At 45.2% G+C, this 13,167-nt stretch overlaps 1 protein-coding gene across 1 annotated transcript in view; it reads left to right on the top strand.

The window, feature by feature from the left end:
• The first annotated feature begins 415 nt into the window (after positions 1–415).
• Positions 416–13,167, top strand: part of emilin1b (elastin microfibril interfacer 1b) — a 50,659-nt gene continuing 37,907 nt past the window's right edge. Inside the window, exons 1-4 of the mRNA XM_078230629.1 lie at positions 416–510; positions 2,986–3,111; positions 7,451–7,632; positions 7,796–9,973. Coding sequence (XP_078086755.1) covers positions 416–510; positions 2,986–3,111; positions 7,451–7,632; positions 7,796–9,973 — 2,581 coding nt within the window. The remainder of the gene's footprint in view (positions 511–2,985; positions 3,112–7,450; positions 7,633–7,795; positions 9,974–13,167) is intronic.

Raw genomic sequence — 13,167 nt, 5'->3', positions numbered from 1 at the left:
GGTACGATAGGTATAGAGGGATATGGGCCAAATGCGGACTATTGGGATTAGCTTATGAGGTTTTTAAAAAAAGGGCGGTATGGACAAGTTGGGCCAAAGGGCCTGTTTCCATGCTGTAAACCTCTATGACTCATCACAACCGGCCCTTCCACCTATCGTTACATCATCAGCAAATCTGGAAAACCTTACATCCTGCTCCGTCCTCCAGGTCATTCATAATTGCGGACCAAGAACTGATCCCTACTGTACTCCACTAATTACATCTTTCCACTCTGAAAAGGACCCATTTATTCCAACTCTGTTTTCCATGTGACAGCCAGTTTTCAGTCCATGCTAACACACTTGCTCCAATTCCATGAGCTTTTACTTTATGCACCCAGCCTCTTATGTGGCACCTTGTCAAATGCCTTGTAGGATGACAACACCTCCAGTGTTGGTTTGCTTCACAATGATGATTAATGGCAGCAGCTTGAGAACAGTGCTAAAAACAACAGCCCACAATGACACTTGGTAACTTCAGGAGTTGTGGCAGAATCTCCCTCTTCAATTATCAGCAAGGAGGCACCAAGTGAAGATCGCTCACCTGAAATGGACTTTTTGTAGCAAGCCTGTTGTCTTTTGTAGATGGAAGAATGTAATCAGCAGCAACGTGTGAGGCAGTTTACCCAATGCCTTTTGAAAATTAACATCTCATACATTCCCTTTACTTCCCCAGCAGGACATTTTTTCCAGAAACATTTCTAAACTGATCAAAGACAACAAGATGGATTTTTCTGTGGGCTTTGGGACCTTGACTTTGGGATAATATGAGGGTCCTAACGCCACACTTGCCAGCAAGTGGGGTTAGGACAGACTCAGTGATCTTCACTGTCCAAATAAGGACAGGTGGGTTCTCAATGTTGCTGGTTCAATCTGGCAGCTCGAAGTTTCAATGTGGAGATGTTCACTAAAAGAAATTAGGAGAGCCAGAAGGGGTCACGAGAAGGCCTTGGCAGGTAAGATTAAGGAGAACCCTAAGGCGTTCTATAAATATGTGAAGAGTGAAAAGATGAGATGTGAAGGAATAGGACCTAGAAAAGGTGAAGGTGAGAAAGTCTACAGAACCGGAAGAAATAGCAGAGGTGCTTAATGAATATTTTACCTCGGTATTCACGGTGGAAAAAGACCTGGGTGGTTGTACTACAGGATTGCGGCGGACTGAAAAGATTGAGTATGTGGACATTAAGAAAGAGGATGTGTTGGAAATTTTGAATAGCATCAAGATAGATAAGTCGCCGGGACCGGATGGGATGTACCCCAGGTTTCTGTGGGAAGCGAGGGAAGAGATTGCAGAGCCTCTGGCGATGATCTTTGCATCGTCGATGGAGACTGGAGAGGTTCTGGAGGATTGCGGATGTGGTTCCTATATTCAAGAAAGGGAATAGGGATAGCCCAGGAAATTACCGACCGGTGAGTCTAACCTCAGTGGTTGGTAAATTGATGGCGAAGATCCTGAGGGACAGGATTTATGAACATTTAGAGAAGTTGAGAATGCTCAAAAGTAGTCAGCATGGCTTTGTCAAAGGCAAATTGTGCCTGGTGGAGTTCTTTGAAAATGTGACTAAACACATTGACGAAGGAAAAGCGGTAGATGTGGTTTACATGGACTTCAGCAAGGCGTTCGATAAGGTCCCCCATGCAAGGCTTCCAGAAAAAGTGAGAGGGCATGGCATCCAAGGGGCTGTTGCCTTGTGGATCCAGAACTGGCTTGCCTGCAGAAGGCAGAGAGCCGTTGTAGACGGGTCTTTTTCTGAATGGAGGTCGGTCACCAGTGGAGTGCCCCAGGGATCTGTCCTGGGACCCTTGATGTTTGTCATTTTCATAAATGACCTGGATGAGGAAGTGGAGGGATGGGTTGGTAAGTTTGCCGACGACACGAAGGTTGGTGGTGTTGTGGATAGGTTGGAGGGATGTCAGAAGCTGCAGCATGACATAGATAGGATGCAAGACTGGGCGGAGAAGTGGCAGATGGACTTCGACCCGGATAAATGTGTAGTGGTCAATTTTGGCAGGTCAAATGGGATGAAGGAGTATAATATCAAGGGTAAGACTCTTAGCAGCGTAGAGGATCAGAAGGACCTTGGGGTCCGGGTCCATAGGACTCTTAAATCGGCCTCGCAGGTAGAGGAGGTGGTTAAGAAGGCATATGGTGTGCTGGCCTTCATCAATCGAGGGATTGAGTTTAGGAGTCGGGAGATAATGATGCAGCTTAATAAGACCCTCGTCAGACCCCACTTAGAGTACTGTGCCCAGTTCTGGTCACCTCATTACAGGAGAGATGTGGAAATGATTGAAAGGGTGCAGAGAAGATTTACAAGGATGTTGCCTGGATTGGTTGGCATGCCTTATGAGGATAGGCTGAGGGAGCTCGGTCTTTTCTCCTTGGAGAGACGAAGGATGAGAGGTGACCTGATAGAGGTGTACAAGATGTTGAGAGGTATAGATCGGGTGGATTCTCGGAGGCTTTTTCCCAGGGTGGAAATGTCTGCTATGAGAGGACACAGGTTTAAGGTGCTGGGGAGTAGGTACAGAGGAGATGTCAGGGGGAAGTTTTTCACTCAGAGGGTGGTGGGTGAGTGGAATCAGCTGCCGTCAGTGGTGGTGGAGGCAAACTCAATAGGGTCTTTTTAGAGACTTCTGGATCAGTACATGGGACTTAATAGGATTGAGGGTTATAGGTAAGCCTATATATAAGCCTAGGTAGGTAGGGACATGACCGGCGAAACTTGTGGGCCGAAGGGCCTGTTTGTGCTGTATTTTTTCTATGTTCTAATTGATCAGAGTTTTATTATCGTACATCAACACCCTCCACACCCTCCTTCAAAAGTATCTCCACCTCCAAGGCAAAATCCAGCCCCACACATTTTACTAACTCATAAACTAGCCATTCAGAATGACAGATCCAGATGCTGGTGTCCAGAGCTAATCTTTCCCTGTATTGAACAGGAACTGGTGTGCCTATGTAGTGACTCGGGTGGTGTCCTGTGTCATAGAGGATGGCGTTGCAACGTTTGTCAAACCAGAGTACCAGCCGTGTGGATGGGGACAGCTGCAGTGTCCACGGGCAGTGATGTGAGTATTTGGGTTTCAGTACTCACAGACAATGATGTGAGTGTGCGCATGAGGTGGTGGCAGAGTGGTAATATCACTGGTTAACCCTCAGGGGTTTCATATCCCACCATGGCAGTTGGTGAAATTTAAATTCAATTGGAAAATCTGGGACTAAAGCGATTGTCATAAAAAATATCTGTTTCATTAATGTCTTTTCTTCTGGTGAGGAAATCTGCTGTCAGGTGACTCAATATTCGATGCCTCTGAATAATCTCTAAACAGCTTAGCAAATCCTCAGATATACCAAATTGATACAAAGAACAATACAGCACAGGAACAGGCCATTCGGCCGTCCAAGCCCGCGCCGCTCCCTGGTCCAAACTAGACCATTCTTTTGTATCCCTCCATTCCCACTCCGTTCATGTGGCTATCTAGATAAGTCTTAAACGTTCCCAGTGTGTCCGCCTTCACCACCTTGCCCGGCAGCGCATTCCAGGCCCCCACCACCCTCTGTGTAAAATACGTCCTTCTGATATCCGTGTTAAACCTCCCCCCTCACCTTGAACCTATGACCCCTCGTGAACGTCACCACCGACCTGGGGAAAAGCTTCCCACCGTTCACCCTATCTATGTCTTTCATAATTTTATACACCTCTATTAGGTCACCCTTCATCCTCCGTCTTTCCAGTGAGAACAACCCCAGTTTACTCAATCTCTCCTCATAACTAAGCCCCTCCATACCAGGCAACATCCTGGTAAACCTCCTCTGCACTCTCTCCAAAGCCTCCACGTCCTTCTGATAGTGTGGCGACAGAACTGGATGCAGTATTCCAAATGCGGCCAAACCAACGTTCTATACATCTGCAACATCAGACCCCAACTGTTATACTCTATGCCCCGTCCTATAAAGGCAAGCATGCCATATGCCTTATTCACTACCTTCTCCACCTGTGACGTCACCTTCAAGGATCTGTGGACTTGCACACCCAGGTCCCCACACCTCAGGAAGGACATACTGGCACTGGAGCGGGTCCAGCGGAGATTCACACGGATGATCCCAGGAATGGTAGGCCTGACATACGATGAACGTCTGAGGATCGTGGGATTATATTCATTGGAGTTTAGGAGGTTGAGGGGAGATCTGATAGAAACTTACAAGATAATGAACGGCTTAGATAGGATGGACGTAGGGAAGTTGTTTCCATTAACAGGGGAGACTAGGACGTGGGGGCACAGCCTTAGAATAAAAGGGAGTCACTTTAGAACAGAGATGAGGAGAAATTTCTTCAGCCAGAGAGTGGTGGGTCTGTGGAATTCATTGCCACAGAGGGCTGTGGAGGCCGAGACGTTGAGCGTCTTCAAGACAGAAATTGATAAATTCTTGATTTCTCGAGGAATTAAGGGCTATGGGGAGAGAGCGGGTAAATGGAGTTGAAATCAACCATGATTGAATGGTGGAGTGGACTCGATGGGCCGAATGGCCTTACTTCCGCTCCTATGTCTTATGGTCTTATGGTCTTATGGTCCCTCTGCGTATCTACACCCTTTATGGTTCTGCCATTTATCGTATAGCTCCCCCCTACGTTAGTTCTACCAAAATGCATCACTTCGCATTGATCAGGATTGAACTCCATCTGCCATTTCTTTGCCCAAATTTCCAGCCTATCTATATCCTTCTGTAGCCTCTGACAATGTTCCTCACTATCTGCAAGTCCAGCCATTTTTGTGTTGTCCGCAAACTTACCGATCACCCCAGTTACACCTTCTTCCAGATCATTTATATAAATCACAAACAGCAGAGGTCCCAATACAGGGCCCTGCGGAACACCACTAGTCACAGGCATCCAGCCGGAAAAAGACCCTTCCACTACCACCTTCTGTGGTCTTCTGTGACCAAGCCAGTTCTCCACCCATCCAGCCACCTCCCCCTTTATCCCATGAGATCCAACCTTTTGCACCAACCTACCATGAGAGACTATGTCAAACGCTTTACTAAAGTCCATATAGACAACATCCACGGCCCTTCCCTCGTCAACCATTCTAGTCACTTCTTCAAAAAACTCCACCAGGTTAGTGAGGCATGATCTCCCTCTCACAAAACCATGCTGACTATTGTTAATGAGTTTATTCCTTTCTAAATGTGCATACATCCTATCTCTAAGAATCCTCTCCCACAGCTTCCCTACCACGGACGTCAAGCTCAATGGCCTCTAATTTCCCGGGTTATCCTTCCTACCCTTCTTAAATAACGGGTCCACATTAGCTATCCTCCAATCCTCTGGGACCTCCCCTGTGTCCAGTGACGAGACAAAGATTTGCGTCAGAGGCCCAACAATTTCATCTCTCGTCTCCCTGAGCAGCCTTGGATAGATTCCATCAGGCCCTGGGGATTTGTCAGTCTTTATATTCCCTAAAAAACCTAACACTTCCTCCCTTGTAATGGAGATTTTCTCCAACGGTTCAACACTCCCCTCCGAGACACTCCCAGTCAACACATCCCTCTCTATTTTGTAAATACCGATGCAAAGTATTCATTTAGGATCTCCCCTACTTCTTTGGGCACTCACCTGAAGAAGGGGCTTGGAGCTCGGAAAGCTTGTGTGGCTTTTGCTACCAAATAAACCTGTTGGACTTTAACCTGGTGTTGTTAAACTTCTTACTGTATAATCATCTCCTCCAGCCCTATCCACTGGGTGCAAATCCTGGTTTGTCAGATATGATCTTAACCATCACCTTTTCCCCAATTCTGGGAACTTTAGCTTGTTTTGTCGTGACTTCCCTTTCTACACCGCATATAATCTGCTGGCCTCTCATCTCCTGCCTTAATCCATGCAGCTGTTTGTACTGTTCTCATGCAAATTGCCTCTCTCTCTTACATAAAAGCAAATTTCGTTGATTCATTTATTATACCTGAACTTTGTGGATGGTAGGAAATGTGGAATTTGTGTTCTGTCCCAAACCATTTATATACTTCCTTGAGCCCTGTGCAGCCTGATCTGATGTGGAGATGCTGGCGTTGGACTGGGGTGGGCACAGTAAAAAGTCTCACAACATCAGGTTAAAGTCCAACAGGTTTATTTGGAATCACGAGCTTGCGGAGTGCTGCTCCTTCATCAGGTGAGTGGAGAGGTGGGTTCACAAACATGGGATATACAGGCCAAGACACAATTGCAAGATAATGGTTGGCATGCGAGTCTTTACAGGTACAGAAAGTGAGAGTGGAAATGCTTTTGCCGTGTTTGTGAACCCACCTCTCCACTCACCTTATGAGGATAGGTTGAGGGAGCTTGGTCTCTTCTCCCTGGAGAGACGAAGGATGAGAGGTGACCTGATAGAGGTTTACAAGATGTTGAGAGGTCTGGATAGGGTAGACTCTCAGAGGCTATTTCCAAGGGCTGAAATGGTTGCTACGAGAGGACACAGGTTTAAGGTGCTGGGGGGTAGGTACAGAGGAGATGTCAGGGGTAAGTTTTTCACTCAGAGGGTGGTGGGTGAGTGGAATCGGCTGACGTCGGTGGTGGTGGAGGCAAACTCGTTGGGGTCTTTTAAGAGACTTCTGGATGAGTACATGGGATTTAATGGGATTGAGGGCTATAGATAGGCCTAGAGGTGGGGATGTGATCGGCGCAACTTGTGGGCCGAAGGGCCTGTTTGTGCTGTGGCTTTCTATGTTCTATGTTCACCTGATGAAGGAGCAGCGCTCCGAAAGCTCGTGATTCCAAATAAGCCTCTTGGACGTTAACTTGATGTTGTGAGACTTCTTATTGGACCTGATCTGGATCTATCTGCAGTGGTTCCTCGTCCCCTAGGGAATTATTTGCTCCAACATTATGCATCGGCTGTGAGGGAAAAGCTTCTGTCCATCTTTTCTATTATTTCTTTACCTGAATCCATCTTGTGCTCAATTGTTATTAAGTATCTTTTGTTCTCCTTGACCTTCAAACTGTTTCAATTAAAATGTCCTTTTAAAAATTCTCTCTCGCATGATCATCTTAAGATTCTCTTAAGGTTAGCTTCTCAATTGTCTCAATTTTGTGGAAGAAGGTTTTAATTTTAGTCATAGTAACCATTTCATGCCAAAGGTAAGTGAGAATGTGGAGAAATGTGGTCAGCTATGATACTGAATGGCAGAGCAGGCTTGAGGGGCCGAATGGCCTACTCCTACTTTGTATGATGCCAGTGTTTGGATGACAGTGCCCATAGACAGTGATGGGAGTATTCACTGATATTGACTTGGCTTCTGGGGTGATGTTGAGGCTGAATAAGGTTACGTTGTGATTTAGTTGCTGATTTCTTGTGTGAGTTAATGTTATGGTTACATTCATGCTGAAATTGCCCTATTCTGAAATATCTCTTGTAGTTATCGTTCCTTCATGAAACCACGATATAAGGTTGCCTACAAAATGGTGACGGAAATGGAATGGAGGTGTTGTCATGGCTATTCAGGAGACGACTGTTTGATGAGTTCACCAGGGCAGACTGAAGTTGCGACTCTAAGGCCACAACAGCCTGATCCCTCTGGGACGCGGCCATCAGTTGAAGGTACGTGAGCCTCGGTGACAATCTGGGTCTGGCCTATACTGATCCTTCCTTCTGTCCCTAAGCCAAGGGCAGCTGCATTCCTATGACCTTGTTCTTACTAATTCCTGGTGACTCTCAATTCACTCAAATACTTCAGGTGTCTTTATATTTCATGTTTTCACAGGTAGAATGGATTCTGATAAATCCCATCAGATGGAAGAGAAGATCCAAAGGTTGAGCCTGGAAATTCACAACCTTCAGTCCACCATTAGAGGAATGAATGCGAAATTCCAGGAGGAAATGCATAAAGCGATAGAGTTGGCAATAAATGGGAGGCAGCCAGCTGATGCTGCATCCCACCCTGACATGAAGGAGACCATCAATGAGATCCAGGAAAAGCTCCATCAGATTGATCATCGAGTAAAGGAACATGATGAAGAGATTGACCTCCTAAACACAATCAAACCAGACACAAGTGCTGGAGGTCAGTCTGGGACTGGCCAGAAATGGTCAGATCTGAAGGGAGAGCTTGTGAGGGAGGTGGAACGTCGGGTACAGAGCTCATGTTTCTCCTGTCGAGCTGACATTGAGCTTCTCCGACAGCAGCAGGAGGAAGATAGGCAGAGGCTGCGAGAACTGGGAAGAATATTCAATGCCACTGAGCAACATAATCGGTATCTAATTCAAAGCATCCATAAGCACATAAGTGGAATGCCTGGATCTGGAACAAACTCTTGCTGTGGGGAAATAGACAGCACAAAAGCAAAGGTGGAGGATGTGGAACAGAAGCTTACGTCTCTATCAGACGTGGTGGGGGCTTTGAATCAAAGGTTGGACGAGCAGCTTCTTGGCTCATCCTCAGGCAGTTCTCCATGGAATGACCAGTTCCGTAAACGATTCCAAAATATTGAACAAAGACTCAACTTAACTGAGAAAACTCTTGAAAAGCGCCTTCTGTCGCATCTCAAGAATCTGAGGCATGAATTTGGGGACAGGATCAACGGAAATGAGAAGAGAATCAACACAGCGGTGTATTTTCTGGGTAATGGCACCGCCTTTGATGATTGGGTCCGAGACACAGTCACTGGTTTAGGTGAAGATGTTGCAAAGCTGAAAAGCATTGTGGGGCCTGATGGAGAAAAGTTGTTGACAGTGTCATCGAATGTGTACGAGTTGGAATCCAAGGTGCAAGTAGCTGTCAATGGATGTGCTCAAATCTGTAGCTCTCCCCATGTCACTGTGACACAAGATGACCTAAATACCTCTGAGATCTTAGATATTTTAACAAAGCTTCAGAGGAAAATTGTGAAGGATGAGCATCACATTCAAAACATTGGATCAAACATACACAACCTCACAATGGGAGGCAATTCATTCAAGAACATGCTGCGACAGTTCAAGCAGGAGGTCAAACAGCTAAGATCAATGATCCATTCTAATGAGGAACAAATGGACCTAATTAGCTCAAATCTCAGGAATTTGGAGAGTTCCATTGAAACCAGTTCTAGAGTTTGCAACACGATTAAATACGAAACCCTTTTGAATAGGAATGAAACTGATAGACGAGTTAGCAAACTGACTGAGGAGTTGTTCAAGCTGAAGGAGAGAGTTGGTCATTGTGAGAATAATTGTAGCTTAATTTGCTCAGCACTTCAGAAAGAATTAAGCAGGTTAAAAGAGGAGCACGGGGATCCTGCTGAATATTATAAGGACCTGTTATTTAAAATGGAAACCTTCAACAAGACCCTCAATGGACTTGGAATATTTGGTGGCCATTTGGGCATTGACCTTGGCTCAATGCAGGGAGAGTTGAGAGATGTCATATTAACCTTCAATTCAGTCAACAGCACCTTGAAGGTCCTTCAAGACTTCATTGACCAGCAGAGCCACAATACAGACATGTTGAACACAACTTTCTCTGAAAGCACCAACAGATTGGTCACAGGTATCAGCAGAATTCAGGAAGAGATGACTGATTACATTGAAGATACAAATAATAAGTTCATCAATTTCCAGAATGAGTTGGGAAAGTTCAGTAGCCATCTGGTGGTGGAAATTGATGAGTGCAGGGACTCCAGTGAAGGACTTGGGCAACGAGTGTCCAAACTGGAGAACATCTGTGTCAAGTTAGATTCAGTTTCACAGAGTCTGGAGAAAATCAAAGAAGGTTTAAATAGACATGTTTCCAGCCTGTGGAACTGTCAGCGGGAATTAAATAACACACTGCAGGTGCATTCTGGGACGTTGCAAAGTATTCAGGACACTCAACTGGGACTGCTGAACAAGAAAATAACAAACCTGAACCAGTCTGTGGCTGACATATACAGCGAAATTCACAACTTCACAGTTCAGGACTTCACTGGTGAGTAACACTGAATAATTAGAGAAACACCTATTCACCTTGGTTCATGACACAAAGATAGGTAGGAAAGTATGTTATTAAGAAGTTTGAAAATGTGTTATCAAGAAGACATAAGGAGATTAAAGAAGGATATAGATACATTGATAGAGTGGGAAAATATCTAGCAGATGGAATATAATTTGGGAAAAGAAGGTAGCACAGTGGTTAGCACTGCTGCCTCATGGCACCAGGTTCAATTCCAGCCTTGATCACTGTCTGTGTGGAGTTTGCACGTTCTCCCTGTGTCTGCGTGGGTTTCCTCCGGGTGCTCCGGTTTCCTCCCACAATTTAAAGATGTGCAGGTTTGGTTGATTGGCCGTGCTAAATTGACTCTAGTGTCGGGGGGGTTAGCAGGGTAAACGTGTGGGGTTACGGGAATAGGGCCTCGGTGGGATTGTGGTCGGTACAGACTCGATGGGCTGAATGGCCTCCTTTTGCACTGTAGGGATTCTGTGAAGTTGTTCATTTTGACAGGAAGAATAGAAAAAGCAGTGTATTACGCAAACGGAGAACAGGTGCAGAATTCTGAGGTTCAGAGGGATCAAGATGTTCTTGTGCATGAGTCACAAGAAGTTAGTATGCAGGTACAGCTTGTAATCAAGAAGGCTAATGGAATGCTATTCTGTATTTCAAGAGGAATTGAATATAGAAGTAAAGATGTTATACTTCAACTATTTGGGGCATTGGTGAGACCAGATCTTGAATACTGTGTGCAGTTTTGGTCTCCTTATTTAAGGAAGATTGTATCAGCATCTAATCTACTCTGTAAAGTTCCCTTAGACACTTATATGTTTTAATAAGTGTGGGGTTACGGGAATAGGGCCTGGGTGAGATTGTGGTCGGTACAGACTTGATGGGCACAACCTCAGGCTAAAGGGACAATCCTTTAAAACAGAGATGAGGAGGAATTTCTTCAGCCAGAGAGTGGTGAATCTGTGGAACTCTTTGCCGCAGAAGGCTGTGGAAGCCGGGTCATTGAGTGTCTTTTTAAGACAGAGATAGATGTGTCTTGATTTATAAGGGGATCAGGGGTTATGGGGAAAAGGCAGGAGAATGGGGGTGAGTAAAATATCAGCCATTATTGAATGGCGGAGCAGACTCGATGGGCCGAGTGGCCTAATTCTGCTCCCATGTCTAATGGTCTTATGGGCCGAATGGCCTCCTTCTGCACTGTAGGGATTCTATCATTCTACCTCTCATTCAAACTCCATTGAGTATAGGCTCAACAGACTAAATCTTTCCTCATAAGACCTTTCATCCCAGGAACCAACCTAGTTAACATTCTTTGAACTGCCTCCAAAACAAGTATATCTCTCTTAAGTAAGGAAACCAAAAGTGTATGCAGTGATTCGGTTTCACCAATACCCTGACAGCTGGAGCAAAAATTCCCAACTTTTGTACTCTATCCCTCTTGCAATAAAGTTTAACATTCCATTTGCCTTCCTAATTACTTGCTGCACCTGCACGCTAAACGTTTGTGAAGACGTTGAGGAATGCCTGCAGTGATGTCAAAACTGCTACAATCATCTTCCTCTGTGCCAGGTATGACCCCAACCAGCAGAGAGTTTTCCCCCGATTCCCATTGACTCCAGTTTCGCTCGGGCTCCTTGATGCCACACTCCTTCAAATGTGGTCTTGATGTCAAGGGCCGTCACTCTCGCCTCACCTCTGGAATTCAGCTCTTTTGTCCATGTTTGAACCAAGGCTGTAATGAGGTCAAGGAGCTAAGTCGCCCTGGAAAAACCCCAAACTGAGTATCAGTGAACAAGTTGTAAGTCCTGTTTAATAGCGCTGTCAACATCATCCTCCAACACTTTGTTGGTGATTAAGAGTAGACTGATTGGATAGTCAGTGGCTGGGTTGGATTTGTCCTGTTTTTTAAGGACCTACCAGGGCAATTTTCTCTATTGTAGATGTACTGTAATAGCTTGACAAGGAAGTGATATTTCTAGCACTGATCCTCAGTATTGCAACCAGGTTGTTGTCAGGGCCCATGGCCTTTGCAATTTCCAGGTGGAATGATTCAAACTGGCTGAAGACTGTCATATATGATGGTGGAAGCCTCAGGAATGGATGATGGATCATCCACTTGGCAGTCCTAGTCGAAGCAAATGAGTCATAGAGTCATAGAGGTTTACAGCATGGAAACAGGCCCTTCGGGCCAATTTGTCCATGCCGCCCATTTTTTTACCACTAAGCTAGTCCCAATATCCCTCTATACCCATTTTATCCATGTAACTGTCTAAATGCTTTTTAAAAGACAAAATTGTACCTGCCTCTACAACTGCCTCTGGCAGCTCGTTCCAGACACTCACCACCCTCTGAGTGAAAATATTTGCCCCTCTGGACCCTTTTGTATCTCTTCCCTCTCACCTTAAACCTATACCCTCTAGTTTTAGACTCCCCTACCTTTGGGAAAAGATATTGACTATCTAGCTGATCTATGCCCCTCATTATTTTATAGACCTCTATAAGGTCACCCCTCAGCCTCCTACGCTTCAGGGTAAAAAGTCCCAGTCTATCCAGCCTCTCCTTATAACTCAATCCATCAAGTCCCAGCAGCATCCTAGTAAATCTTTTCTGCACTCTTTCTAGTTTAACAATATCCTTTCTATAATAGAGTGACCAGAACTGTACACAGTATTCCAAGTGTGGCCTTACCAATGTCTTGTACAACTTCAACAAGAGATCCCAACTTCTGTATTCAATGTTCTGACCAATGAAACCAAGTATGCCGAATGCCTTCTTCACCACTCTGTCTGCCTTCAGGCTTCAGCCTTATCTTTAGCACTAATGATTGAGGATGGGGATGTTTGTGGAGCCTTGTCCTCTTGGATGTTTAATTGTTCACCACCATTCACAACTGGATGTGGCAACTCTGCAGAGCTTTGATCTGCTCCATTGTTTGTGGGATTGCTTAGCTCTGTTTAGCACATGTTGATTCTATTATTTAGTAGCTTCACCATATTGACATCTAACTTTTATATATGTCTAGTGTGGATTGTGGCATGCTTTCCTGCACTCCTTATTGAATCAGGGTTGATCCCTGGCTTGGTGGGAATGGTAGAGTGGGGTTTATGCCAGGCCATGAGGTTACAGATTGTAACTAGAGTGAGAGAGTAATAGAGTCATAGAGATCTACACACATCTAAATA

The sequence above is a fragment of the Mustelus asterias genome, chromosome 15, assembly GCF_964213995.1.
Source record: "Mustelus asterias chromosome 15, sMusAst1.hap1.1, whole genome shotgun sequence".
Lineage (NCBI taxonomy): Eukaryota > Metazoa > Chordata > Chondrichthyes > Carcharhiniformes > Triakidae > Mustelus > Mustelus asterias.
The sequence above is the reverse complement of the archived record's forward strand: the minus strand, read 5'-3'. Positions and strand labels throughout refer to the sequence as shown.